Below are 27,648 nucleotides of genomic sequence, written 5' to 3'. Positions count from 1 at the left end.
TTTTAAAAAACAACAAAAAAAGAGAGGGAGGGATGGGTAAAGCACCAGATCTGAGGGAGTGACAGAGGAAGAAAGAGGGAGGGAAAAGAGGAGAATAGAGAGACAGCAGGACCAAACATGCTGCCTTCTTTTCCCCCAGTACTCTCTGTCTTCTTTCTTCCAGTGACTCCAGGCTGAGATCAAGGATAGGTGAGTTCTACTTCAGCATTTTTCTTTTCCTCTTTACTTCACACTTGTGTCACTTTTTTACTCTTTGTTTACTCTTTTTTACTCTTTCTTCTGTGATTAAATATTTGATGTTTGCAGTTATTTGAGGTAATCCAATCTTATTTCTCCTTCACTAAAATCTATCTGTCTCTCATTCATCCATATTTGTTTGTTCATTTGTTGTAGTAATGTGTGTTTTCCATAAGTGAAACCACAATTTCCCAGATTATTGACAGTGGATGGTTGAATTCACTGTAAGGTGTTTTTTTTTTGCATCCTTCAAATCTCCTGTTCCTCAGATTGCTGCTCATCTCTAACATCTTCCCCTGAAAGTTTTAAGGGATGGACAAAGGATGAATTAATCATTTCCCATTAACCAAAACGTATCTGGCAGACACAGAGTGAGAACACTTTTATGAGTGTGTTTATTTGCTTATGTGTCTGTTGGCTAAATACATGCAGCTAAGTTTGAGGGTTTGTGGAGAGCCAAAGTTTCCGCTGGCTGGATGGCGAGGCTACTTTTAGCTTCAGTTATTACTCCCTTCACCCTGACTGGTTCACACTGTGGGCGACGCTTTCACAGTGTTTCTCAAACCATCGGGCAAACCTTTAAATCAGTCAACTTGTATAAAAGAATAAAAACATCTATCAATCTTTAATTTTAGCATGAAATGTCCCATTAAGGTTTGAAGAGACCTATCTAATTATATGTTTTGTCTGAATATGGAATGTGTGTTCCATGGGTTTCGTGTGATTTTTTTTTGCGGTAACATGTGCATATTTATTTATGCGGCTCTTCTTTCACATGCATCTTTGCTGATTTCCGTACTTCTCTTCCATTTCCAGCTTCCATTTCATTCCACATGATCCTCTGTTCACTCTTTATCCTGTATTTTGTTTTCTCCAGGATGCTGTGCCTCAGCTCCCTGTCCACGCTCCTCCTCCTGCTCCTCCTCTATCCTGCTCCTCTTTCGGCCCAGGAGGTGCTTGTGCGACTCGCAGGTGTAGGTCGACGCAGTGCTAATGAGGGGCGTGTAGAGGTGTTCTATAACGGAGCATGGGGGACAGTGTGTGATGATGAAGTGGATCTTAATCTAGCCAACGTGCTGTGCCGACAGCTGGGCTTTAAACGCAGCTTTACTTGGGCACACAGTGCCAAGTTTGGTGAAGGACAAGGTAATGGCAAGAATGTTTGGTTCACTTCCTCATTAGTAAAATGTGTTGATTGATGCAGCGTTTAATATGATTGAGATTGAATGATTCAATATTCAGTGACTCACCTCCCTTTCTATTGTGTTTAGGTCTCATCTGGTTGGACAATGTGCGCTGCAAGGGCACGGAACAATCTGTTGCAGAATGTCGTTCCAATGGCTGGGGAGTCAACGACTGCACCCATGCTGAGGACCTGGGGGTCGTCTGTAGCCCAGAAAGAAGACCTGGGTCTCCCCCTGTTTCCTTGGAAGAAGCCCCTCCATCCTCCAGGAACCAACCCAGACAGAGAAACCCACCACCACACTCCCCTCCAGATCCTACCCATATCTCCTCTTCTTCTAGTAGAGGCCATGTAATCGCGCTCCATCGCAACCCAATGTCTACCCGTCGCAGCAGCGTCTCACCTCAGGAAAATGGCCACGAGATCCAGATCTTGCAGCGGAATCGAGCCAGCTCCAGAGTAAGCCAGCAAGTGACCCCAGGTATGCCACAAGGGCACCAGCTCCCTTCCCATCTGGCAAACAGCGCAACCTACAGGCAGAGACAGGAGGCCATGAGGAACAGTCCACAAGCAGTGAGACGTGAGGCAGACGGGCAGGTGAACAGGCAGACACCACCTCATTCCCAACTCCAGTCTGAGCGGAGGAGTGACAGGAATCGGCAGCTCAGTGGGAACCATGTTGAACCAGACACAGTTTATCCAGACACTGATGTGCATTACACACAGGTAAACACACACACACATAGACACTTGCATACACAACTTTACACCAATGAAGAAGCCTACTCTAGTATTATCCAGAGTCCCCTACAAAAATGTCACTTGTGGGCATGTATAATTAGAGGCAAACTTAAAACCAAACCTTCTACAAATTTGGTTCATATGCAGTGGCAGCGCCTGAAGTATAGTTTAACCACCGATAGCTCATTATGCTTTGCCAGTGGAAATAGCAAGACATTTATCACTTGTGTTTGGCTTTCTTTGTTTTCAACTTGCAGAGTTTACACATTCTTTACACTTTTGCAATCATCAAGGCACGTGAAACAACACAGCACAAACCTCGCTGTTTTCTGTTAGTTTCCTTCCTTCTGCCCGTGAGGCAGGATGATTAGAGAGTGTGATGATTGGAGACATGGCACCACACCAACCATGTGGCGTCTGCAGACATGTTTGATTGAGCAAAGACTAATTTTTGTTTATGAACTCAAATTGGATTTTGTTTTGGAGCGCGAGACAAAAGATTGGCTCGATCCGTCATTCATGCTTTTATCAGTCAAAATTGCATGTTCTCTTGTGGACAGGGATCAGAGACGGTTCACTTGGAGGAGGCCCGTCTACGGCCCGTGCTGTCCAGTAACCGCGGCGGTCTGGTGACGGAGGGAGTGCTGGAAGTGAAGCATGCCGGGAAGTGGCGTCATGTGTGTAACTATGGATGGGACATGAGCAGCAGTCGTGTCGTCTGTGGCATGTTAGGGTTTCCTGCTGCAGAGGCATTTGACCCAATCACCTACAGGTGAGTATGTGACAGTGGACGGAGCCGGAGGGCGTGTGCGTGTGTGGACGCGTGTGCGCACTAGCATGCTTAAGAAAGGGAAAAGAGTGGTTGACTATACATCCTATCATAGATCGAAGGCCCCATTGCTTTTCCATCCCCCTGTAGTAGAGGATAACCACAACTGCTGTCATTAGTATGACCACACTTGGCACGGCATGTCCACTGTGGCGTTAGCTAAGCCCGGCTGTCCGCCAGGCCTGTCTGAGAGGGCTGAGAGGGCCTTAACACAGGCCTTAAAAATAGTTCAAGAGAGTATGTTATTAATGTCAGAACCAGACTAGACTACAAGATTATCATCATTACCATGGCGTGGGTCTTTAAATGAATCATCCCTTACATGGTTTCTAATCTCATGTAATTAAGTAACTAGTGACAACTGTGCGCAGTGGCTCTTTCTACTGCACAGTGGCACCGAGACAAGTTCATTTCCATGTAAAAAAAATAAAAATTAAAAAAAATCATTGCTCAGAGATCATTTAACATAAAGGAATCCAATTCATTAAGTGCACCGCCTTATCCTCCTCATGAGGGTTGCGTAACCACTGGAGTCAATCACAGCACACTCTGGACAAGCCAAACCGCTGGTGACACACCGCTCCCTCGCAGGAAAAACATTCATTCACTCTCACATTCACACCCATGGTCAAGTTAGCATGTACAATTAACCTCTACATGTTTTTGGAGTTTGGAAGACAGTTGAGTACCTGGAAAAAACCCTCACAAACATGGGGAGAACATGCAAACTCAACACATTAAGGCCTTCAGTCAGCCAACAGTGTTGCCATTACGTCGCTGTGTGACCCGAATCACTAATGAAGCATTGGAAGTGACATGTTTTCCTAAGATCTCATTACAATTTCTTCATATTTCAAAGCATAGATGTTTTTCATATTTAAAATAGTTGTCTCTCATCAACACCATTTCTAGATACAGCAGGCAGCAACACATTTAGTTTAGTTTGTGTATATTTTCAGCTATTTTCTTCCAGACTACAGAAAAGCTATGAGAAGACATGGAAATTGAGTTTTTTTTTACATTTGCTTGTATTTCATTGTCCCTTAAACAAATACAAATAATCCACTATTCAAATAATGTCAGGTATGATTATATTGACTTTGTCACCATTAATCCCACTCATCTGTCTAACTTTAGCCATAAATACACACTGAAGCACCTACACAAACCTTCAAAGCCCATCCACACTTACCATCAGAACCCAAATTACACAGACATGCTAACACATCCCTGCCTCCACCCTCATCACACAGCATCTTTAGAAGACCGTACATTACAAATAAACAAGCAAACACACTCACACACACACACTTGTGCACATGGCAAACACAACCCTCCTTGTGTCTGTCTGTCTGTCTGCCCACAGAGGTCTTTTTATGGCTTGGCTAACAGGATGACTGCTCTGACCGCTGGCCTGCCTTTCACCATCTGTCTCTCCATGTCGGCAATAATTACCCCCTGTGTTCTGCCCTGCTCCACAGCAGGACACAGGTTGCTTCTCCTCAGGTGCCCTGTTCACCTCAACAGCTACATCCTCGAAATACCTCACTAACTCACTCTCTCATTGCGTCTTTACCTATTAGGGTTTCCTCAAAGCGGTGTATAGCAGGTGTAGCAAAGTGAAAGGCTTCACTTTTGCCATCTTTTCCCTCCTGCATAATTGATATCGCGCCTAAGCCTTGGTGACCTCACACTACTCCCACCACCCTAATTGCAATAAATTGTTATCTCGTCAAAAATCTTCTTGCCGTTTTCAGACACACTTGTTTTGCTAGATCAATGTTGCTGTTGTGCTTGTCTCTGTTAGTTTTGAGAAACACCTCAGAGTGGTCTGGAGAAACATCACACATCCGTGCCAAGAACCCAACCAGCAGCATGTACAGGCCAGGGAGTGTTATTTGTTTTTTGTTAACCTCCACCCAGCTACATTGGAGATGACTCAAACAGCCATTTTTGTCCCGACAGTAAACAGTTCAGGGTGGGTATTAAGGGTTTTCTCAAAGGAAAGAACATGCCGTTTAAAGTTGATCTCTGACATCTGACACCAGGTGTCTAGAGTAAGATGATAATGCCATTTTTGCTTTTCAAAACGAGTCATTTCAACACTAAGGGTACTTCAAAAAGCTCTCAGCCTTACCCAGAAATGAGGCATAACTCTATTAAGCCTAATATCACTGTCTACAAAAACCCAAATGTTCACTTCTTTAGACACGAGGTCCTTCTGTAGGTGAGAGGGAAACCAAATATTGGAGGGTAAGTGGGTGGCAGATACAACAGCAGCAATCTGACCTCTGTGTGACGATGATGTCGTCTTCGAGGCTCAAGATGTGACCTTCAACAAAGGGAAACACAAAGCTTGAACATTTGTGGACCAACTTGACTTTAAAGGAGACTATGTCAACGTTTTCTGCCCGAGACAGGGAACTTTTTGAAGTACCCATCCATTCTCGAGTCTACAGAGAGTAAAGACTCTCTTCTGACACTATTGCGATGCCATTTTGTTTACGAGACTACAAGATTTCGGTAGATGCCCAATATTCAGTCAGGTAATTTGAATGATTTGGTGACTTCAACCTCAATGTTCTCATGCACAATATCAACAAAAGTAGACAGACATTGTATCATGACGACTTTCAGTTGCTACCCACCAGGCTGGCAGTGGCCCATGCCCACTCTTCTTTGGGATTCACGTCCTCTTGAGCAGATGTAATTATGGTCTGAAAGATCCTCTAATCTACAATATTCTTTTGGCTGAACCTGCTGCACCCGCCTTTGCTGTGTCAGCATTTCCCTTTTCTTGCCATGTGGTTGTTTTTCTGGTGTGACTGCCTTTGTCTCTGCCTGTTAAGTTGTTCAGTGTTTTTTTTTTTTTACAGATGTTTAAATACTCCCCCACTTTGAAATGCTTACAAAAGCCGAGCGCTAAAACCACTTTCCAGCTCCCTTATTTCATCACATCCACACTCTCTTTGAGGCTCACAGTAACTTCTTAAGCTCTTCTAATTTACTTTCACTCCCTGCTCCCTTGCTCCTCCCATCCTCATTTGCAGCCTTTCTTAATTCCTTTGCAGCAATTACATAAATCCCACATTTCATGGAAAAGTACATCATTATGACCCCTTTGATTTTCTCCCAATGAGGTTGACGGGACTGTCTCGAGGCGGTTGTGGAGCCCGTGTGGCAACCTGCTGTCTCCTTAGTGAGCCGATTGTTCCAGTCAGGCAGCTTTGCATTCATGCCCAATAATAACAGGTTATCTCTGCTTTCCTCACAGTCAGCTCCTCTCTACAGTGCAGCTCAAGGTATTGTGTGGTCAGCGTTGCATAAAAAAAAGAAATTGGCCCTGAGCGTAGGATCCTGAGAAGCATGAAAGTCTTTTTTGGGTTGAAATGATTCAGCGGCAGCGCTGTGGTTGCAACCTGTTTGTTGTGTTGAGGCTCGATGTTGTGGTTCACTTCCCTTTCTTTAACATTTCATAAGACGGTTAAAGCCACCAAATGAGTTCATACTGTTTTTTTCTGAAGGAAAACGTCGTGGAGGGAGCTTTTAGTGTCACTTACATGTGTCCGAAAATCAAAAAGAACATGTTTTCCCTCTTCCTATGAAGTTAGGTAATGGTCACAGATTTCAGTCACAGATTTCAGTCTTACATCACCCTGTGCTTCCCAGCGTGCAGTCACAGTGTTGGTCCTTTAAAGACATTTGTTTTTACAGAGCTAAGGAAAGTTGATATGTACGTGCATATTTCCATGTCTGGTGTGTGTGTGAACCAACATGCTACCGCTCGACCGCAGAGCAGACACTGCCAAGCAGAGCAGGCAATTATATGGGTAGCACTTGTCTCCCCCCCACCCCCCCACCTCTGTCCTCCGCCCTACAAACCATGAACTAACACCCCCTTAGAGTCTGTCTTTCTCACTTTGATTTACCACCAAGTTATGAAACAGACGCACGCAAGCGAGCAGATAGACTGAGGCAGACACACGCTATCGCACCCGGCTTACTCACAGACGTTCAGATTTTCACTGCACAGAACAGTCTGACACTTCCTGTTAAAGAAGATTCAGAATGTGATTCTACTGGCATGCTGTTAAATACTGCCATACAGGCACGTGTCATACTTCAGTGCACAAGTGGGGTCTAATCTGCTTTGAGAAATGATTGATGCTTTCGAATCAGATTAAAAAGACAAACACAGCATGCTACCTATTTGCCACCAGAGACCAGGACATTCACAAAGCCAAGAGATGTTAGCGACAAATTATAGAATTCAAATCCCTCAGGGCAAACTAAAACAACAATATGTGTATATATATATATACTGTATATATATATATATATATACATATATATATATATATATACACACATATATATGTATAAGTATATATATATACATATACATATACATACACATGCAGAGATGACTTAAGCACTTCTTTGCAAGATGTCACAACTTGGAGTCTGCACATTGTTAAAGGGGAGGCTAAAACACATTTATCCACTAGAGGAGGCCTGCTGTCTAGACCAGACTGGCTGTTTCATCACAGTGGGATGGCAGTAGAAGTCATAAAATAACAATTTGTGCCAGTTGTATAACTTATATGCGAGTGGAAATGTACTATGAAGAAAAAAAAACATTCGCCCTTCCCTGGCCATGTGTTGGATTATAAATGATTTGCGGTTCACATGTTCCATATCGTCTCTCTCTCTGCCTCAGGTTCAAGCCTCAAACGCGTCCCCTTCAATGTTCAGACTGGATTATATCCTAGAGAATATAGCACTGGAGTTCTCCTGCAGAGGGAACGTCTACCATTTTAAACATTTAATTGCATCGTGAATCTGGTCCTACAGTAAAATCACCTCTTGTCTATACTTGGTATCCTGACTCAAATTTATTCGGGCACATTCATGAAGGGCGTCAGTCACACTGCACCTGTCTGTGGTCACACTGGTTGGTCAGAACTGTGTGTGTGTGTGTGACTCTGCCTGGTTTGTGAATCATTCGCTTTATTGAATTCTCCTTTTATTCTTCCCAGTTTTGTGGTTTTGGCTCAGTGTGTGTGTGTGCACAGTAGTAGGGGGCCTCATGTGCAGTTTCCCTTTAGGATTTGACTCAAGTAGAAGTTAATACCCATGACACTAGACACAGTTTAGAAAACCCTGTTGATGTTGGCAGACCCCAATAAGGATTCCTGCATGGATTAATGTATAGGGGTCTATTTATATTTCTAGGTTTTTTTTTCCCCAACCATTCTAGACATATAGACAAACACTGAAACAGAAACACCCATAAACATAGGAAGGGAAGAGAGGAAAACATGGGGGGACTCAGGGTAAGATCTATTATTTCAATTCCTGTCTCTTTCTACAACCTGAGAGCTATGGCTATCCAGAAATATACACTTATCTCGACTTCTTTATATTTATGCCTCTGTTTGTTTATTCAAAGTGTGATTGACAGAGTGGACGAAAAGAGAAAAAGGAAGATTAACGGAGGAAGGAGAAGACTGTGGGAGTGTACAGTGGAGTTGGTTGTTTAGTCTACTGGATGTAAAGATGCACAGTTGGAAATTCAACGTTCTCTGTCTTTCAGGAAACAGTGGGATTCCAAGTTAGCTGACCCATCATCCAGGTAAAGTGAAGATCTGGCCATTGAGCCTGCACGACTGTGTATTTTCTGTAATAAGAGTAAGAATCACTAACATCACACTATGTCTCTTATCCAGACTGAGGACACAGATTACTAAAAAGGCCTACTGGGTGGAGAAAGTGCAGTGTCAGGGTACGGAGGTCTCCCTGTCGCAGTGCCAGTCTCAGCTGTCCCTCCCCAGGACTGACGTCCCATGCAGTGGGGGCATGCATGTGGTGGTCCGCTGTACCCCAGGATACCAGTTTGCGCGACAAGGGAGAGCACCTGCACCACCTGCAGTGCCGGTCAGTGTGAGGAACAAATACTGAAAATGGTGAAACTAAAGCGTGAGATCTCAGGAAATACATGTATTTGTTATAGACTTGTATTACATCTTGTCTTTGTGGTGGAGACGAAGCTACAACCATTTAGCGTAGCTATTTGACAGGAAGCATGTGGAAACAGATGTGGGTTGGTTGGTCGGTCGGTCGGTGGTGATGGTGATTTACAGCAGTTGGTGTCAGTAGTGTTGTATCACTGCCTTCTTCAGTATTTAACCATCCATTGCAACCAATCACACAATGGCTGTCCATTTGTCTTATCATTGGCTCTGGCTCCCAGCACCTTTGAAATCATAACACAGTCCATCTATAATCTCTACACGAAGAGTGTGTTTACTTTTAAAACTTAAAAGTCCAAGCCCCTTTCTTCAGACTTCTCTCTGAAGCTCCGCCTCCAGAGCACAGGAAAGCGCTGCTCAGCAACGGTACTTTTTTGGACATTTATTCAAACGATAGTGTGAAATACTCTGAAAACCTCACAAAGACAAAGTTAACGCCCCTGTCCAGTAGATACAGAGTCACTTTGCAGCCCTTTCTGGACTTTCAGTTGTCGCCACCGTTCAAACACAGCACTGATGTTCACTCTGGTCTTGGATAGCTCTGCATCAGCCTTATTCTTGGCAGTAGCTTTCCCAAAAAACGTCATTCGTTTGCTAACACCTGCTGTTGGCACCTTTTCTGCCATAACGTTGCTGCAGCAGTCTCGTTTCTCGTTGAATTTTTAGCAAGCTAGCGCACACTCTGGCGTTGTCTTCTGAGTATGGGTACGCGCATAAGGGGGAGGGAGGGGCAGATGGCAGTTTGATTGATGCATCACCATCCAAATAATTCATTTGGGCCCTTCAATATGATTGGATGGTGTTTTTACAGGTCTGTCCGTTCCACAGGTGACATTTTTCATTTTTGTGACAATGCTTTAATTAATTGGTTACAATTGCGATGTGAAGAGGTTTTTAATCAATACAGTAAAAAATGCTCCCAAAAAATTATCTCCCATGCTACCTTTAAGCAAGCAACCTCCCTCCTCCTGTTTCATAGTGGGCCTTCAGTAGTTTTATGCTCAGATAACCTTTAATGCAGGTTTTTAGGTTAGCTGAGCTTATTATTAAAATGTACAATATGAATAATAGAGACAGAAATGGTGATGTTGTGATGTGATGGTAGTTGTTAGCCATTATTGCTCGCAGCTTCTTCCACTTTTGAGCCCTTCACTATCAGTTGCTCAGGAGCCGAATTAGCCACAGGACTCTTCTCCTGTCTAAAGCAGTCAATATTAAATAAATCTGAATGAAGCACAAACCTGTGTTACTCAGACACTGTGTGAGGCACAGTCGACGGCTGCAAACTGAGCTGCCACTCCATGTCGTTTAATCTATTTTTAAGGTTTTAAAACAATAAGATTAACAAACTATCCATTTCTTACCCCATCTGCTCTTTTTTCTCCAGCTTGTCGTGCGCCTGAAGGCGGGGTCCCGTCTCGGGGAGGGCCGTGTCGAGGTGCTGCAGGAGGGCAAGTGGGGCACCGTGTGTGACCACCTGTGGGACGTGACTGCAGCCAGCGTGGTCTGCAGAGAGCTTGGCTTCGGGACAGCCAAAGAAGCCCTGACTAAGGCTCAACTGGGACAGGGTAGGCTAGGACACATAAACATAGAAACACATATACAATGTTGTGTATAAAGTCTGCATAAGCTGCACTTTGAAGATTTGCTTTATGTGACATGTGAGACGTTTGTGTACGACATCCTTAAACAGCATTATCACTGAGTCATTATTGTGTCTATTGAAAAAAAAATCACAGAGTATGTATGACTGCCGATCTGATTATCTGATTAAATGTCACCGACTATGCACCCTGAGCTTGCTCAGTTTAACTCAGTGATTCATGCAGACTAAACATTTCTCAGTCTAAATGCGTGTTCCTAAACGCAGCACACCAAGAACTATGGGCCCGGCAGACAAATAAACGCTGAAAACTGTTTACAGCCTCACTTCTACTTCTACAAGCTGATTGCTGAGGAACTCTACCCATGACCAATTATATGAGTGTAAACTATGTTTGGAGGTTCCAACGACCGTGTGTTGTTTTCAAAATAAACCTGTTGTATGTGAAAAGCTAGTACAGCTTTGAAGGCCAGGATGTCGGGCAATCAGTGCTGAGCACAACCAAACATTCAGAAAGGCGCGATTATTTTGGCCCTGCTATTGTTGCGGCCAGGAAAATATAGCCGCTAAACTGTCAAGCAATAATAGAGGGAAGCATTTTCCTAGGAAATAGCATCGATGCCACTTTCTCACACTCAGTTATTGTCCTTTTTTCCGCTCGCCATACCTCTGCAGTTGTTCTGTAATCACGTTTATTTCCTTCCATTATCTTTCTGCTCAAATGAGCACATAACATGTCATATAATGGCGTGGGCGCATTTCCCTCTTTTTTTAAACGAAGTACTGATGGAAACCATTTATGTTTATGGCCTTATTAAACTAGGTGCTATGGTGCGTTTCACCCAATAATGAGCGTGGTAAAAATGGAGCGTTCTGCATTTTAATGCCTCAGGTCTGTTGTTTCTAAGTTGTGTGAACATAGAGGCTACTGTATAAGGAATGACTGCATTGCAGGAGACATGTGACGGCTAATGGTGGCACAGTCAGAGAAGTTGAAGCTAGATCTAATGTCATCTTTAGCCATTTAAGGCCAAATTATAGGGCTATATTAGCCTCATGGGCCTCACACACCTACGCAAACATAAATGTGTTCAAAGATTTTCCTCCATTTTGCTATTTCAGTATCTATTTTGGTTTATAAAGCTTGGCCCTGGTGTTCAGCGTGCTGCACAGAGTGGAGTCATTTGGTTCAGCTCAGTCTCTGGCTAAGCTCAGTCTCAGAGCCACATCACAGGTCCCGGGCATGTCTGGGCTTTTAATCCTTCTCTGTGGACATCTATGCCTGCTCGGCCGTCAGGTTCAAGAACCTTTCATGTAGTGCGTGTATGTGCGTATGTCGTTTTGCATGTGGCCTAGTAAATCACACATGAATCAATTTGCATCCTCTTCTGTAGGTACCGGTCCTATTCACATGAACAGTGTACAGTGCACAGGCCGGGAGAGGTCGATTACAGAGTGTACCTACAGACAGGTGCCACTTTACAGCTGCAAACATAACCAGGATGTTTCTGTTCGCTGCAATGTACCCAACACTGGCATACAGACTACGGTGAGAATTGCGTGACAACGCGCCTCAATATCCTCAGACAGGCAATATACTGCAGCGGTCCCACAAAAGACACTTCCCTCCATCCTCAGGTGCGTCTGGCAGGAGGCAGAGAGCCATCAGAGGGACGTGTGGAGGTTCTGATGGAAGTCGGGGGAGCGAAGCGCTGGGGCTCCGTCTGCAGTGAGAACTGGGGCATCAATGAAGCCATGGTAGTCTGCCGGCAGCTCGGCTTGGGCTTTGCCTCGACAGCTCATCAGGTAACTGAGCAAGAGGCGACAGGTTGTGACGTCACCCGAATGAGTCTGAACTCCCATTTTTTAAGCCTCAAAATTGACGATGTGGCCAGCACTGTGTTGAGGTTTTGCAACTGGAAGCTCAGAGGCAGCACCTGTAACCAGGCTCCTATTGGACGATATCAGCTGTCAATCACACGGTTATACACTCATATGTGCTGGGCTTTATCTGTTGTCATGAAAATTTTGAATGAGGCCATCAAATTGTCAGGAATATGTAGGTATAGTAAGAAGTAAGCCCATTTTCCCCTAAACTTCCATTCAAACAGCTGAGTCGCCCCCATCGGCTATTCATTATATTCTGACTCTAGGGTTGTCTTCATCCTGGAAGACTACGTCCAGTTCTTTATATACGGTCTATTTAAGTGTCAGACTGCAGCATGTCTGTAAACTTTGTCTTCTTTGCAAAGTTCTTTACTTTCCCCATTTTCTAAACTTTTGTGCTCCTGTATTTCCTCCCCTCTCTCTCTCCCTCTCTCTCTCTCCGTCCTGCTGTTTGTGCATCTGTGCTGTGTTATTACCGAGGCCTGAGATAATTACAGGCTTCTCAAGCGTCCACTTCCAGCACAACGAAAATAAAAGAGGGAAAGTGAGGTGAAGAGCGATGGGGAGAAATTCACAGAGCAAACAGTCTGAAAATAGAAGTGTGCATGGAAAGGGCAGTGTGAGTGTGTTTTGAAGGGGGGCTGCGTGGAACATTTAACAGGCAGCTGTTATAAAATTGTGAAAAAGTGTGGAAAAGGTTATAATGTGTACTGATAGTTCCTATAAAAAAAGTTTTGTTTTTTTTATTCATAGCAGGCTGCTGTTTGCCTTCAGCTCTGACTATTTTTCACTTCTTGTCATCTTTCCAGAGGTGTTTAAAACAACAGCACAATGAGCTCTTGATTGGAATCTGAACGATTTTGAATGTAAATATACTCTCCTCATCCCCCTCTGTGCAGGAAACCTGGTATTGGCCTAGTTCTTTGGATGCTACGGAGGTGGTTCTGAGTGGCACCCACTGTGCTGGCACTGAGATGTCCATCCAGCAATGTCGCAGAAACACACACGTCTATTGTCCCAGAGGAGGAGATGGCAGAGCCGCAGGAGTGACGTGTGTAGAGGGTGAGTCCAAAACCAGCAAAGGCGCGTTCATATTTGCATTTGCCATGCGATGACTGCAATGTAACCTGTGAGACTTTGACCCCTGTAGCTGCTCCTGACCTCGTCCTGGATGCTCAGCTCGTCCAGGAGACGGCTTACCTGGAGGATCGCCCACTCCACCTGCTGACCTGTGCTAACGAGGAGAACTGCCTGTCCTCTTCTGCTGCCAGGATGAACTGGCCCTATGGTCACCGCCGCCTGCTGCGCTTTTCCTCCCGGATCATGAACCTGGGCCGCGCCGACTTCCGACCCCGTGCCACCAGAGAGAGCTGGGTATGGCACCAGTGCCACAGGTAAGATCTGAAAGAACTCCATACACTGAGCCAGACATTTTCAGTGTTCACTCCAAACCAACAGAGGAGATTTAACAGCTGCTCATTCTATCAACCAGATAGGGAGTAACTATGTGGTGATTTTAGCTGCTGCAGGGTTTGGTTGGAAAAGAGGAGCTACCCTGTCCTCCCCTGTGGCACAGGAATGGGCATCATTATGAGTTGGCAAGAGCAAAGGTAGCCAAAAAAAACTCTTGCTACCAGAGGTCAGAAAAATGAAATGTCTAGAGCAAGAAATGAATGGAAATTTAAGAATTGGTGAGTGAAATTTGAACACTGGATGGAGAACACTGCAGTGATATTTTAGTTTAGTTGCACTATAAATAACTAAAAATGATGTTTACAATAAACATCCTTCTCACCGGTCAGCCAGTTGTTACAGTCAGAGCCATGACTGCAGTCGGAGCATCCTGGCTTCTTATCTCAGCGGTTGTGGTCCAGTGTCCCTAAACGAGAGGCATAGCGCGTTGTGTCTCTGAAGCCACAACCCAATCACTACCTCCCCAACCAGCAAACACATGGCTCAACTTTCAGTTTTGCAAGAGTCTGCGTCGAGACTGGCTTTGTCTTGAGAGAAAGAGCAACAAATGTTTATGACAAACTCATAAACATCAAAAACATTTACATACCTTGTGTGTCACGCTGATCTCATTCACAGGCACTACCACAGCATTGAGGTCTTCACCAACTATGATCTGCTCACACTCAACGGGACCAAGGTGGCTGAAGGTCACAAAGCCAGTTTCTGCCTGGAGGACACGTACTGCCCTGAAGGTGAGAACAGACCGCAGGTTCACGTCCTGTGCATCTGTGATGTGATGTGATGTGATGTGAAGGAAATCTGGGGAAAAAAAAAAAACAACAAGTGCTGAATCAAAAATACACAAACGTGCAAAGCTGAAATCCCACAATGAGCATCTAAAGTCAGCTGTAAGATCAGAAGCCAAGCCCAAATTCATCTTGGCTTCAGAGAGCCCAGACAGCTTTATGCTGCTCAGAGCCTCTCCATTCATTTTAAAGTCCCCAAAAAAGATTGGGTTTTTAAATCATTTTGTCATAATTTCAGCTTGTTGGTGGAAATTTAAATCCACAGAGACCAACACCAAATTCATTTTACACACCATAGTCATCCCGTTTTATCTCTCCTCCCCCCAAGGACTCCATAAGCGGTATGCCTGCTATAACATGGGACAGCAGGGTATATCAGTTGGCTGCTGGGACACCTACCGCCACGACATTGACTGCCAGTGGGTCGACATCACAGACGTGCGACCTGGTGAATACATCTTCCAGGTCAGGAGGCTTAAAAAGCATGTGTTCATTAAAAAAAACGAGAAAACAGTTAACATAGCCCTCCACATTCAAAAGGGAAGCGAGGAAGCCTAGGAAGCAGGGTGGAGGTAGCAGTTAGCCACCAGGGGGAGACTCTGCATGGTTGCACAAAGGACCTCATTTGAATGGAAGTCTCTGGGAGCCTGAGCCTACTTCTCACATGGTTAATAACAACAGTAAACACTTTCCTGGGGGAGTTAATGGTCTTAATCAGTCTAGTTTCAGGTCTTCTTCAATAGCACCTGATTCGAAATTTTGAAAATGATCTTGAGTGTGATTGACAGCTGGTACCATCTGCTGGGTGCGTGGTTGTCTTCCGGTTTCAAGAACTGACATGGCGATGGTCAAATCCCAAACCTTGAGGCTTCACAATGGGAGTTTGTTTTGCAACCACAGGACTAAATCCATTTTTATACGTAGTCTATAAACTGAACTCAGGAAACCGGCACAAAAGAGAGAGAGAGAGAAAAGAAAACACTAGTGTTGGTGTTTCAACATCTGAAGGTGCACATAAGATAAATGACCATAATTTCAGCAAATTGTTCTTGGCTGCGCTTCCAACCATTCAGGTGTAGAGTATGTACGTATGTAGTCTCAAGGGTGTGTGCGTATTTAAGGGTTGTGAATTTAGTCTGGATTTATATAGAAAGTAGACCTGCTATTAGAACACGCTCTCAGAGAGGAACAGGCAGTGGAAAAGCTCCCTCAGCACTTTACATTTGCACAGAACTGTGAGTTTTTGTGTTTAAATGCGGCGCTTGTTCACATGTCGCGTCTGTTTCATCCGATCTGCTGTGGTGACCGACTCATCTGTCCTTGCTCTGTCATTTGTTCTATTTTTTCCCCCCCAGACGGCTCAGTGGCAGCAAAGATGTTTACAGTTTCTAATTATTTCCCAAGAGTTTACATAAAAAAACGTGACGCTTAGAGTTGCATAAAAACGTGACGCTTAAAAGCTTTGAGTTGCATAAAAACGTGACTTGCGCGCGTCTGTGTGGACTGGTTGAAGAGTGCATGCAGGAGGGCTCCGTCAGAGCCGTACAAGCCACGTCCTCAGAGATAAAAACCACAAACATGTCATAAAGCCCAGGATCCACTGTTGCCATAGACGATGTGAATCAGCAGCACTTTGTGGCCGTGCTTGTGGTTCGTCAGTAGTTGAGCTCCTCGTAAAATTTGTGTCAGAAGCGAGAGATTGAGGGAGGGCGCGAACGCGCGTCTTTCATGGCGCTGGGTGTTTCTTTGAGTGCAGGGTGGCAGCCATTTTTAGTACCATACATTTAAACCGATGAGTCATGTTCTCAGTGCGAGCGCTCCTGATTGCGCCATCATTTTAAAATCAGCTGCACTATGTCACAGTCTTTTTGCGTGGCAGGGACAAACTTTCATAGTTTAGCTCAACGAGAGCATTTGAAGATCCTGTCTGTCTCTCTTATTGGCAGAATTTAAACAGGCATGATGACAATGGTAGGATACCCTTAGGGTGAGGGGTCATGTTACCCATTAATGTTTCACCATTAGATGTCACTAATGCGTACACATCGGATATTTAAAAGCACATATGTCCGATATAAGCATATATATATGTACATATATATGGCAGACAGACAGACAGACAGACAGGGTGGAAAACAACAAACCATGGCAACCAACCATGGCTACAGACTAATGATAGGCTGCAACGTAATCCAGACCCAAAACTGTCATCTCTGAATCCCTTTTTTTCCCCTGCACAGAGATAACAGTGGAAAGTGATGTCATCCATCACTTCAACCCCCCAATTTATATACCATGAGCCCTATAGAAAAGGAGAGAACAATAATCCTGTGGTTATGCATGGAAAAACTGTTGTTTCCAACTGCCCGAAATAGAGTGTTACTTTCTTACTTGTTCCTTCACTTCTTTTTGGTCTGGTGATGTTCTTCTCCTAGACTCCCTAGAGAAAAACAGTAACCTGCATAATCAGCGGCAAAAAAATACTCTCAATAGGACAGGATGATTTACATACATATTCTGTACATATGATAGTCTTTTGTATTGTCAGAGTTTTAAAAAAAAAAGATTCACAAGTTGACTGGCAACATTTCAGTTTTTGCAACTGGAAATTCTCAGACCTGAATATATACATGACATATGTGTCATCTTATCTTATTTCTTCATGTCTTTTACAGGTAGAGGTCAACCCCACCTTAGACATGGCTGAGTCTGATTTCCAAAACAACATGATGCGTTGTCGCTGCAAGTACGACGGAGCACGAGTTTACATGTCTGGATGCCACGCAGGTAGCGCTACAACTTCCTCAGAGCTTAGCAATGTCCTCTTTCTACAGCATGGCGTTCATTTGAATTCTCTTCTGCTCCAATCAGGTGACGCCTACAGTGCAGAGGTGGAGGACCTGTTTGACCACCAACGTCACCTTTCCAACAACTTCCTGTGAAACCAAGGGACACGCAGCTATAAGGACAGAGCAACTGTACAACTCCTCACAACACCTCAACACGTCAGGAGAAGCAGGGTTAATGACAATGCCAGTAAACAGAAAGCCGAGGGAGGGAGGGAGGGAACGTGGGATGGCATGAACGGAACTTAATGCTAAACTGACTAATTAGGATCCTGTGACCGAAGAGGGAGAATTGTAGGAAGAGGCCGTCGCACGTGTCATGCCACAGTGATAAAAACAGAGAGTATCCGTGTTCAATTTTTTCAAATTTTTTAAAAAACAAATTAACAAATTTAATCCCTTTGATCGAAACATAACCACAGTTAACAAGGTAATGACATGAAGGCACAGGAGTGCGACTCATGCTGTCACGCTACGTCACCACATAATAACATCAATAATAACATCAACACAGGTAACGGAAGAACTGCATCATTGCCTCCTGTGCTTTCAATGCTCACATTACAACATGCAGTATTGTGTGGCTTCTTGGTGTTTAATGAGATTTTTCTTCTTATCATTATTTTTAATATTTTTTAACTTCATGGTGCTATTTTGCCTTTTACGAATAAATTTTGTAATGTATTGCAAATGTATTGTCATGTACAGTTTTATATTACATCTCTGGAATATTGTTCTTACAAGGTCTCTAATTTATGCAGAATTTTAATGTACTTTTGAGTTGAAAACTTGTCCCTGTGTGGCTGTGTTTTTTATTGTTAATTTTATTATGATTAATATTTTCGTTATGTCTGTGCTTCACTTGTTAAACACCGGTAAACGTCAGATGAGATTTGCTTGTACCACAGTATTTGCGCCTTGAACAGGATTTGCTAATGGTAGACAAAGAATAAACGTCAGAGTGACAAACTTTACGGTTATTGGAGGCATGGTTATTTGATTGCAGACCTTTTTTTGTTTTTTTTCTTAAAGTAAAAACAATGATAGTGGTCTATGCGGTTTCTTCCAAACCGTGGGGAAATCTGCTGACTTGATTAAAAAAAGAGATTCCCATATTTAACCATGTAGTAAAGATGAATAAAACAATAAAATTTCCTTTTGAACAGCAGTTTATGTACATTACACTAAACTCAGCATCTACACGTCTTCCCCCTTCATCGGCATCTAAAAAATTCTCTCAGAAAAAGAGACAATAACATTTCGACAGTGACTGATTTTGCATCTTTTTCCCAGAGAGCTTGGAATAAACTTTTTTATGTTGTTTCCAACCTCATTCCCACTGATGAACACATACAAACAATGGAAACCCTCACAGCTCCCAAACCGTCACATTACACAGCGTCTAGAGTGCAATGTTATCTTCACGTTTTTTGTGACAGTGACACTGAGTAACAACCAGATTCAACCTGTTGCTCTAAAAGTCTTACTCTCCCATCCCAATATGACTAACTAGGTCCCTAAACATGTCATTTTTATTATTGTTTTCCAGGATTTATTGTGTCGGGAATGAGATTCTTCCTTCATTTGGACCATGCCTCACATTTCATTCACTCCATGACATAACTACTGCTGCTACTGTGCAGCACGTATAGGGCAACAACTGGCACGTGGACCCACCGCTCACCCAACAAGTGAGCGGTTTGTGTTTGTGTAGTTAATCTAATAATTGTCTGTGAGGCCGTGCAGTAGAGCCACTCTGTGGTACTTTGACTCCTTGCGTAGCCACATCAAAGCAGAGATTTATAGGCATGGGGCTCAGATCTCACACGATGATGGTGAAGAACAGTTACAGGCTTTTTTATATGGGGCTAAGCTGCAAAAACAACATTGCACCGGGAGGTCCACTACTGTTCTGGCACATCCAGGAAGATTATTTGTCCACATTTGCTTTTATTCCAAATGAAATTATTCCTGACGAAAGAGGTCACAGTGGAAGATTTCACTCACTCACTCACTCACTCATCTTCTACCACTTCATCCTCCACATGTGGGTCATGGGGGATGCTGGTGCCAATCCCAGCTGACATAGAGTAAAAGGTGGGACACCCTGGACAGGTTGCCAGTCCATCACAGGGACAAATAGAGACAAACGACCATTCACTTTCACAACTAAGGTCAATTTAAAGTGTCCAATTTTTCTGATCCTGGGGACCTGGAGAAAAGCCACACACACACGGGGAGAACATCAAACTCCATGCAGAAAGGCCTTCACAAGATTTCAGTGTGAAAAAAATAAAATACAGAGCTAAAAAAAGCACAAGCAAGAAACTGTGTCCAAAGTCATTTGACAAATTTCAAATTTCACTTGACTATAAACAGCCCACTGCTTTTAGGGATATGATAGTGTAGTGACCCATTCTAAAAATGATTGTCCAATGTTGTCTAAATTATAATTAGTTCTATTAACTTAGGTAAAATGGACCCACTTTTTTAAGTGTTTTTTTAAAGCTCCAGTGTCTGACTTCTGTCACCGAAATACTGCTGGCTGTGAGTTGGTCCCCACTGCTCAGTGGCAGTCCAGGACGGAGGTGGAGGATGGGTAAAATAGGACAAATCGCCCCATGGGTATTAATAAAGTTACCTTAACCTTACAACCTAATATTGCGAACTACCGCCCTTCGATGAGGAGCACAGAGGAGGAGCAGAGCAGTGAATTAAAAGCTACTAGAGTTATTTTTCTGACAGTTTCTCAGAAGCTACAATCAAAAGCTCACAAATAAGCAGCCAGAAGTGAAAACAGACATGAACTGAGCGACTGCAGCGAGTGACAGAGACGCCGCTGTGAGGAAGTCACATCTTCTTCTGCTGCAACTTTGTGACTCACACGCACTAAGATTTTCTCCACTCCTCGGGTGGACCTGTAGAACCTTCTGAGAGGATGACTCCAGGTCCTTATTCTAACCGTTTACTGCCATATCACGTTCTTGCTTTACTGGCGCAGCTGCTGTGCTTCTGCCCCGCCTCTGTCAGTCATGGCACAAAACGCATCACTCTTGACGTTGTTTCCTACGATACAGGTTTAGCATGAATCGACTCAGCTCTACCCATTTCTATTAGTGATAATACGTGGTAACTCTGTGCTTTTTTTTGGTAAAGAATATAGAATATATATAGAATATAACATTAACAGACTGCTGTTGTCACTGGAGTCATGAGAGTGACGTCCGACACAAGAATCAACCCGAACAATGCCATACTGTAGATCAGTTAAAAAGACTTAAAAATCTTGAAAACTTGTGTTAATCTCCAATATTTAGCAAAGGAAGTTTCTAAAATCTTAATATTTTAACAGAGGAGTCCGGCTTATTCAGTGACAGCACTGCTGAAGTTGGGCGATCGTGAGCCGAATCACAAACCATTCAGCTGCATTGGTGGGTACGTAAGGGGAAAACTCAGGGGAAACTGAGGTTGGGCAGCACAATTTTTCAAAAATACTACCCTCATTCTAGTAATACAAAGCTAAATGCAAATCAGTGAAGTATTCCTTTAACTGACACGAAACGGAGCGGAGTCGAGCCAAGTCGTGCTGGAACTATATGATAGAAAAGCACCATCTGTGTGCAGTGCAGGAATGTCACTGGGCGACACAAAAACAAAACACCACTGTACAGAGAAACACTGATGGGCTTAATCAGCATCGTGTGAACTCATTTGACAATGGTTTGCCACTTGGAAAATAGAGAGTGCACTAGTAGTGGGAGCTTGAGCTCCAAAATGACTTATCATTTCTAATTGCTTTTAGTTTAAAGGAAATATATGTCTCCACAGCGAATCAACCTCCTCCATCTCACCCTGTTCTCTGTATCCCCCTCTCTCACACCAACTAACTTCATGTCCTCTTTCACTACATCCATAAACCTTCTCTTTGGTCTTCCTCTAGACCTCCTGCCTGGCAGTTCCAACCCCAGCATCCTTCTACCAATATACTCATACTAGAATATGGTTAGTCCATTATAACACCCCTGAATCTTTATAATATCTCCATCCAATTTGTCCCTTTTGTGAGTTCATGACACTTGAACTTGCCTGAGTTTTCTTAAAGGCATGTCACCTCTCAACTGAGAGGGTTCTTCAGATATGTCTTCAAGAACACCATAACTTTAAGAAAGTCTAGTTGCTTTTATGAGGATATGACGACTTGGATAACTGAGAACCTTCACATACTGTATATCGTCGTCATTCTCATAATCAATGCTGGACCAACTTAGTTCTACTGCACAGACAGTATATAGAAACAAGGAGTCTCTGAGTCACCTGTGGATAGTGTCTTTGAACTGCATACATAGGAGTTTGTGTTCACTGTGAATGACACGAACACTGCACATGTAATAGTTTTTCCTCTGAGGAGCAGTGCTTTAATTAGCCCACAATGAGCCACGTGGCACTGCGTCTCCGTCGCCCACAGTCTCTGTTTGGCACGGTAACGCACTGGGCTCTGTACATTCAGTACTAGAGGAGCAGATATTTTGCACTGTTCCAGCAGAGGTCCATTATGAATTAGTGCCGTTTCCAAACCTGCGTGCACCCAGCAGTCTGCTTTTAACATAGTGTGCGCTAACTCACCCGTTAACAAGTAGGTGCTTGTGAGGCTGAAAGTCAACAGCAAATCTTAAGACTTTTGTTAAAAAAAAAAGTTTCACTGAGAGCAAATGACACATTTACAGCTCTTTCTCTAAAGCTGGGATAATGAGATATAATTAGTGGCTGAGGAGGTGAAGGAGACGCAGTGCCACATGGTCTGTGGTCAGCTGGGTGAAGCTGACCAAAAACAGGCTCCTAGGCCTGAAGCTGATAGGGAATTAGGTAACTGAATTAGAGGACAGTGATTAAATTAAATATTATTGCTTCCATGAATCTGTACACCACATTTATTTTATCTGTGGCAGTTAGAAAGTTGTGCTAAACCCCATGTCAAAATAATTGAAACGATTGTGGAATAACTTGTGAAATTGATTTGCACATATAAATAATGTACTAAAAAACGTTATTTGTGAAAACAAACACACAGCATCAGTTTCATTCAAGTTTTAGATGCACCAGGAACAGTAAGTGTGCAGCCCCTTTAACCACCATCGGTCTAACATGTAGGATCTAGTTCTTTAACACATTATCTACATGCAGTATATTTCCATAATTATGATGCTGCTTTTCAAAATAAAAAGAAAATACTAAATGTCTAAAAATATGATCTGAAATAAGAAAAGAAGGAAAAGCTGAGTCAAAACAACATAACAGATGTAAGGTTACTGTTGCTGCGGGTGACAGTGAGTTATACAGTGATACAGTAATAAGATTATTTACATTCATAATATGCATTACATATTGTACATTGATCAAGGACTTCTTCAAGGTTTCCCTGTTCACCACATTTCCCTGGGACTAAAAATACTTTGTTTTCTCACCTTTTCTTTAGACAGAGGAATCGTCTTACTGAAAACAAAGACAGACACACAACACTGTTCAAACAATGCAAACTGAGCTGACATCAAGGTTTAAAAGCAAGGTTTAGGTTTAATTAAATTATTCTTAAACTGTGAACAATGCATTTTTGAATGTAAAAAAATGTAATTCAAGCCATTAAAAGAGAATGGAATCTCAACGGCCTCTTCGCATAGATAAAAATGTACAGTACCACAATGACTGAATTTAAATGAATCTTTGACTGGAAAACAAACATGATTCTTTAAATCTATACAAAAAAATTATCCCTCCGATGGTTTGCAAAGGGATGAGACTCAGTGATTCAGTACTGAAGTAAGATCAAGTGTTACAAATATTTAAAGCAACAGACACTGAACAAAATAATACAAGATAAAGGACAGGGAACAGTAGTAGAACATTTTCCTCTGAGGTAACACTGCAGGAGAGAAGGAAAAATTGATGGCAATGCATTTCTGGGATGTGTGGTGGCAGGAAGGAGGAGCCCGTTGACAAAAACAGAGCCGAAGATGAAACAAAAGTTTTGCTTTTGCTAAATAACAGAAAAAGAAACATACAGGGAAGCATTGTTGTTTTCTTTTCCAGTCAGTTCCCCTCCCAAGCATCATCCCTCTGTCTGGCTGCCAGTCGCTTTTGTTCTGAAAGATAAATCACAAACAAACCCTTCAACATATCAATCAGCGAAAGCCCCGACATAAACAACACTGTGGTCATTTGTTGCTCTAAATTTATATCAGCATCTTTGCCACATGCAGGGGAGTGAGGCGCTGAGGCAGGCTGAGGACGCAACTGCAAATTAATACGTGGCGTCCATTCCAAGGACATAAAGTTCAGCACATAATGCACGTCTGCACTGACATTTACGGTGAGTGTTGTGATTTAAATAAAGAGCACAGAAGTGCACCCTTGCTAAGAACAAAGATGCTTTTTTTAGTTTGCTGCACTCAAGGCCCGGACTTCCTTCTCACTGGACGGCCATTTGTGGTTTCCTGTGCCTATATACTTATGTTCCATCTGTGAAGGGGAAATGGCTGCTGTACTGATTATAGACGTGTTACGATCTATGCAGGAATGGACAGAGAGCAACTTCTCTTGACATCAACTTGCAACTGCACTGTCCATTTTTTCTAAATGATAAGTGTGACAACAGCTCCCACTTGTGGTGGAAACGTTGTGATGCAAAAACTAAGTAAAATGTAAACTGTTACACATTCACAATTATTATACACCCCTTTAGGGCACAACTGTTTAACTCTATGCTAATTCAAATATCAGCCAGTCCAGTGACAGCAACTACATGCATTTAGGCATGAAGACAAGGTCAGGCCAACTTGCTAAAACTGAGCATCAATATGGAGAGGAAAGCTGAGTTTAGTGACTTTGAATGCAGCATGGTTGTTGGTGCCAGACTGGCTGCTGCGAGTATTTCAGAGACTGCTGATCTGCTGGGATTTTAACATACAATCATCTCTAGGGTTTACAGAGAAAATACCAACTGAGCAGCAGTTGAAAATGCCATGTTGGTTCCAGAAATAGGAGAGGAATGACCAAACTGGTTTAAAATGATAGATATTATATTATATTCCCCGCCTACATGCACACACATAGCACATTCAGATAAAGAAGAGATTCTTCTAATCCCATCATTGCTCCCATCATCATGGAAAACACAATCATAAGCTGCACATAGTGTCTCCTTGAATAATGCACCTCTTGCTTCCTGGAGTTTCTTGCGCTCTGCCTCGCGCTGCTCCTTCGTCAGGTTGCTTTTCACACCGAGGGCACCGATCACAAGCTTTCGTGCCAGCGCTGCACTAGTCTGAGGTCTCTCTTTTGCAGGCAGGAGGTAGTCTGATGACGTGTGAAAAAGAGAATGAAGAAATACAAATCATTTTTGTCTTGTGAGTTAGAAAATACACTGAAGACGCATGGGGAGACGGAGGACTGTATTTGTACCTGAGCAGCTACGGGCTTTGGCTTTTATGGCAGAGGATGATTTGGAGAGTGGTCGCACCTTCATCAGTTGATGTTTGGATCTCAAAACTTCGCGGGCTGAAAAGACAGATAGCACAAATTTCACATGTTGACTATGATCCAAATAGAGTTATTTAAAAAAGCAGATCAGTACACTTGTTTCAAAGAGTTTCACAAATTCAACACTCATTCTGCTAAATCCATTTCCCTCTCCTGTCAAAAAAAATAGCAGATGATCATTTATTTCAACGGATTTTCCCCCCAAACAACCTCATCAGTGCTTAACTAACCTGCTATGGGGCTTGAAAAGAGGCCCAACGCGTGTTTGTCATCAATCCATTTAATGTCAAAGCCTCTCTGTCTGAAATCACACAGAAGCAATAAAGAAATTTAAAAAAGAGAGAAAAAGAGAGAGAAACAAAGAGTTAAAATCAATTCTTCTGAGACATACTCTTGCAGAGACAAACATGCAATAGACAACTATTGCAACGTCCATCATAGTTCGACTCAAGATTCCAATGGAAGATGCACCAAGGACAAAAACATCACAGTAGAAATGGATATTATTATGTAACTTATATTTATACATTTTCAACTGTCAACTTTATCACCACACAAAAATTATACCTACTGGTAGCACTGAAATAACTTGAGAAGATCCTCTGTTTTAAATTCTGCAGGAAAGTCATAGATCTCTACGATGTGAGAGAGTTCATCCTCTCTTAGATCGACGTCATCATCGTCTTCATCTCGGTCCATATTATAATAATCGAATCTTGCCTCCTGGATTGACTCTTTTTTTCTACCTTCTTTGATAGCAAGCTGGAGCAGTGTGAGAAGACAAGAGCAGGTGGAAGAAAAAATAATGAACAAGAAGGAAAAGGATAAAGGTCATTAAACTTCAGTTACAGCCATCTGCTTTTAGGTTTTAGCTAAATAAACTGGCAGGCATATGTGGATGTTGGGAAATGGTACACTGGTTATCAGATCTTAAATCTGAACCACGCTTACCTCTTCAAGCAGGTGTGGCTCCAAACAATCCCCATCATCATTAAATAGTGTGTCCCAGCTCTCGTCTTCCCCCTTTTCCTCTTGAGGGGATGTAGCTTCCAGCCATGAGCAAGCATCTGCCTCCACACTGGAAGGCTCAGACTGCCCCTTCACCTGTACATCTGTATCCTGTAGCCGCTCTTCATGTGCCTGACCTCCATCTTCTCCTACAACAGATGCAGACGTCTCTTCCCCTCCAGCCTTGTCTTTCTTGTTCTTAGCGTTCTTTCTTGCCTTGTCTGTATAGCGAGGCCTGGGCCTCGGCTTTACTTCTCCCTGAGTCTGAACTTTGTCTTTGGAGCCATGAAGTCGCTGTTTGGGCACGAATAGGGCCTGACTTGGCCTCTTTGACTGAGAAGGAGGTGTGGGTGTTGACTGTGTTGGAGCACAGTCTTCCTTTGGCTGTTCCAACTCCATTATTTAATAATATTACTAAAACACCTGGATCATTGAAAAGGGAAATAAAAGAGACAATGCTATTTTAAGAAAAGTAATATCAAATACAAAATCTTTCTCATGACAGATTTACAAGCAAGTCCTGAGTTATCTTATTTGCAGTAATAATTTTCATCCAAACTGCTACAACTACCTTCCATTGTGCAGGAGCATAATCTGACCACAACTGAGTGACTAGGTCAATTCTGTTTGTTTTCCCTCATTCATTTGAGGATATTTATTAAGGAGTTTCTTACATTTCTCTACAATTTAAAGCAGTTGTAATCTATACAAAAGAATAAAAAATGTTAATGTTGACCTACAAATTTAGTTGCTATTCTTTTGTAAAACTTAAACTGTAAAGCTTTGGACTGGTCAGACTCAAGATTTTGTTAAATTAACAGTGTATTTTATCTACAGTACATCTGGCATGTTCAACTTCTGAATGAAAACAAATAATATTAAATAGAAAATAAATCACATCATCTCTCATGGAACTTTTGAGCTTGACACAAATGAAAACTAGTGAATGGTGAAACTAGCAATGCGATGTATATAGTTAAACATATCCCTATCGGCTGCTATAAAAAAAATGTTTAAACGTTTGCATTAGCTTATTCACCAGTACAGTATGAAGTATGCTAACCGGTTAAGCTAAATACCTAGCTACACACTCTTGTCATTTAGACTGAAATAACTGATAAACAACTATGACATTTATATGTATTTGTTTTTAAGCGCCACATTTCTATTTCTACTTGTTGTGACTATATTCATTAAATAAGCATATAAGCTATTTGTAGCCCTTTCAGCTTACCCGTGTTTGGTTTGTTTAGCAACAGCTCTTCGCCGCATTACAGTGACGTAAGCGATGGACAATGCAGAGCATTCTGGGAGGTATGGTTCGGGTATGGCCATATGGGTATGGCTCTGGGCAAAAAAAAAATGCTTTTCAACAGATTGTACATTGTTAGCAAATGTTTGCGTTCGCCCCTGCAAAAAAGATGAAATCGAGGTGTTTCTGCTTTGGTTGTGATAAGTTTGAACACAAAAAACTACAAACGTACACAA

The 27,648-nt window shown here is 42.7% G+C and overlaps 2 protein-coding genes and 1 long non-coding RNA gene across 4 annotated transcripts; 1 reads left to right on the top strand and 2 right to left on the bottom strand.

Moving 5' to 3' along the window:
* The first annotated feature begins 125 nt into the window (after positions 1–125).
* On the top strand, positions 126–18,593 carry LOC122770928 (lysyl oxidase homolog 4-like). The gene is made up of 15 exons (XM_044028158.1): positions 126–189; positions 1,115–1,383; positions 1,509–2,146; positions 2,722–2,933; positions 8,587–8,625; positions 8,720–8,927; positions 10,410–10,590; positions 12,020–12,174; positions 12,264–12,431; positions 13,412–13,574; positions 13,663–13,906; positions 14,604–14,719; positions 15,102–15,238; positions 17,449–17,560; positions 17,645–18,593. Exons 2-15 carry the CDS (start codon positions 1,116–1,118, stop codon positions 17,713–17,715), a joined length of 2,712 nt encoding a protein of 903 aa, XP_043884093.1. The 5' UTR covers positions 126–189; position 1,115; the 3' UTR covers positions 17,716–18,593.
* On the bottom strand, positions 13,852–14,640 carry LOC122770929. The gene is made up of 3 exons (XR_006360572.1): positions 14,575–14,640; positions 14,308–14,391; positions 13,852–13,913 (listed from the first exon to the last, which is right to left on the bottom strand). It is a non-coding gene; the product is annotated as an uncharacterized LOC122770929 (long non-coding RNA).
* A 4,105-nt stretch (positions 18,594–22,698) lies between the features above and the next one.
* r3hcc1l (R3H domain and coiled-coil containing 1-like) lies at positions 22,699–27,474 on the bottom strand. Of its 2 annotated transcripts, XM_044028945.1 has the most exons (8): positions 27,395–27,474; positions 26,104–26,583; positions 25,724–25,914; positions 25,383–25,453; positions 25,075–25,170; positions 24,829–24,969; positions 23,676–23,756; positions 22,699–23,109 (listed from the first exon to the last, which is right to left on the bottom strand). In XM_044028945.1, the coding sequence occupies exons 2-7, from the start codon at positions 26,557–26,559 to the stop codon at positions 23,704–23,706; spliced, it is 1,008 nt and encodes a 335-aa protein (XP_043884880.1). In that variant the 5' UTR covers positions 26,560–26,583; positions 27,395–27,474; the 3' UTR covers positions 22,699–23,109; positions 23,676–23,703. The 2 variants fall into 2 exon arrangements, with proteins under 2 accessions (XP_043884880.1, XP_043884879.1); XM_044028944.1 differs by having other exon boundaries at positions 22,699–23,756.
* Between the last annotated feature and the right edge of the window lie 174 nt (positions 27,475–27,648).

Source organism: Solea senegalensis, linkage group LG6 (assembly GCF_019176455.1).
Source record: "Solea senegalensis isolate Sse05_10M linkage group LG6, IFAPA_SoseM_1, whole genome shotgun sequence".
NCBI classification, from domain to species: domain Eukaryota; kingdom Metazoa; phylum Chordata; class Actinopteri; order Pleuronectiformes; family Soleidae; genus Solea; species Solea senegalensis.
This window is presented reverse-complemented; position numbering and strand designations above follow the sequence as displayed.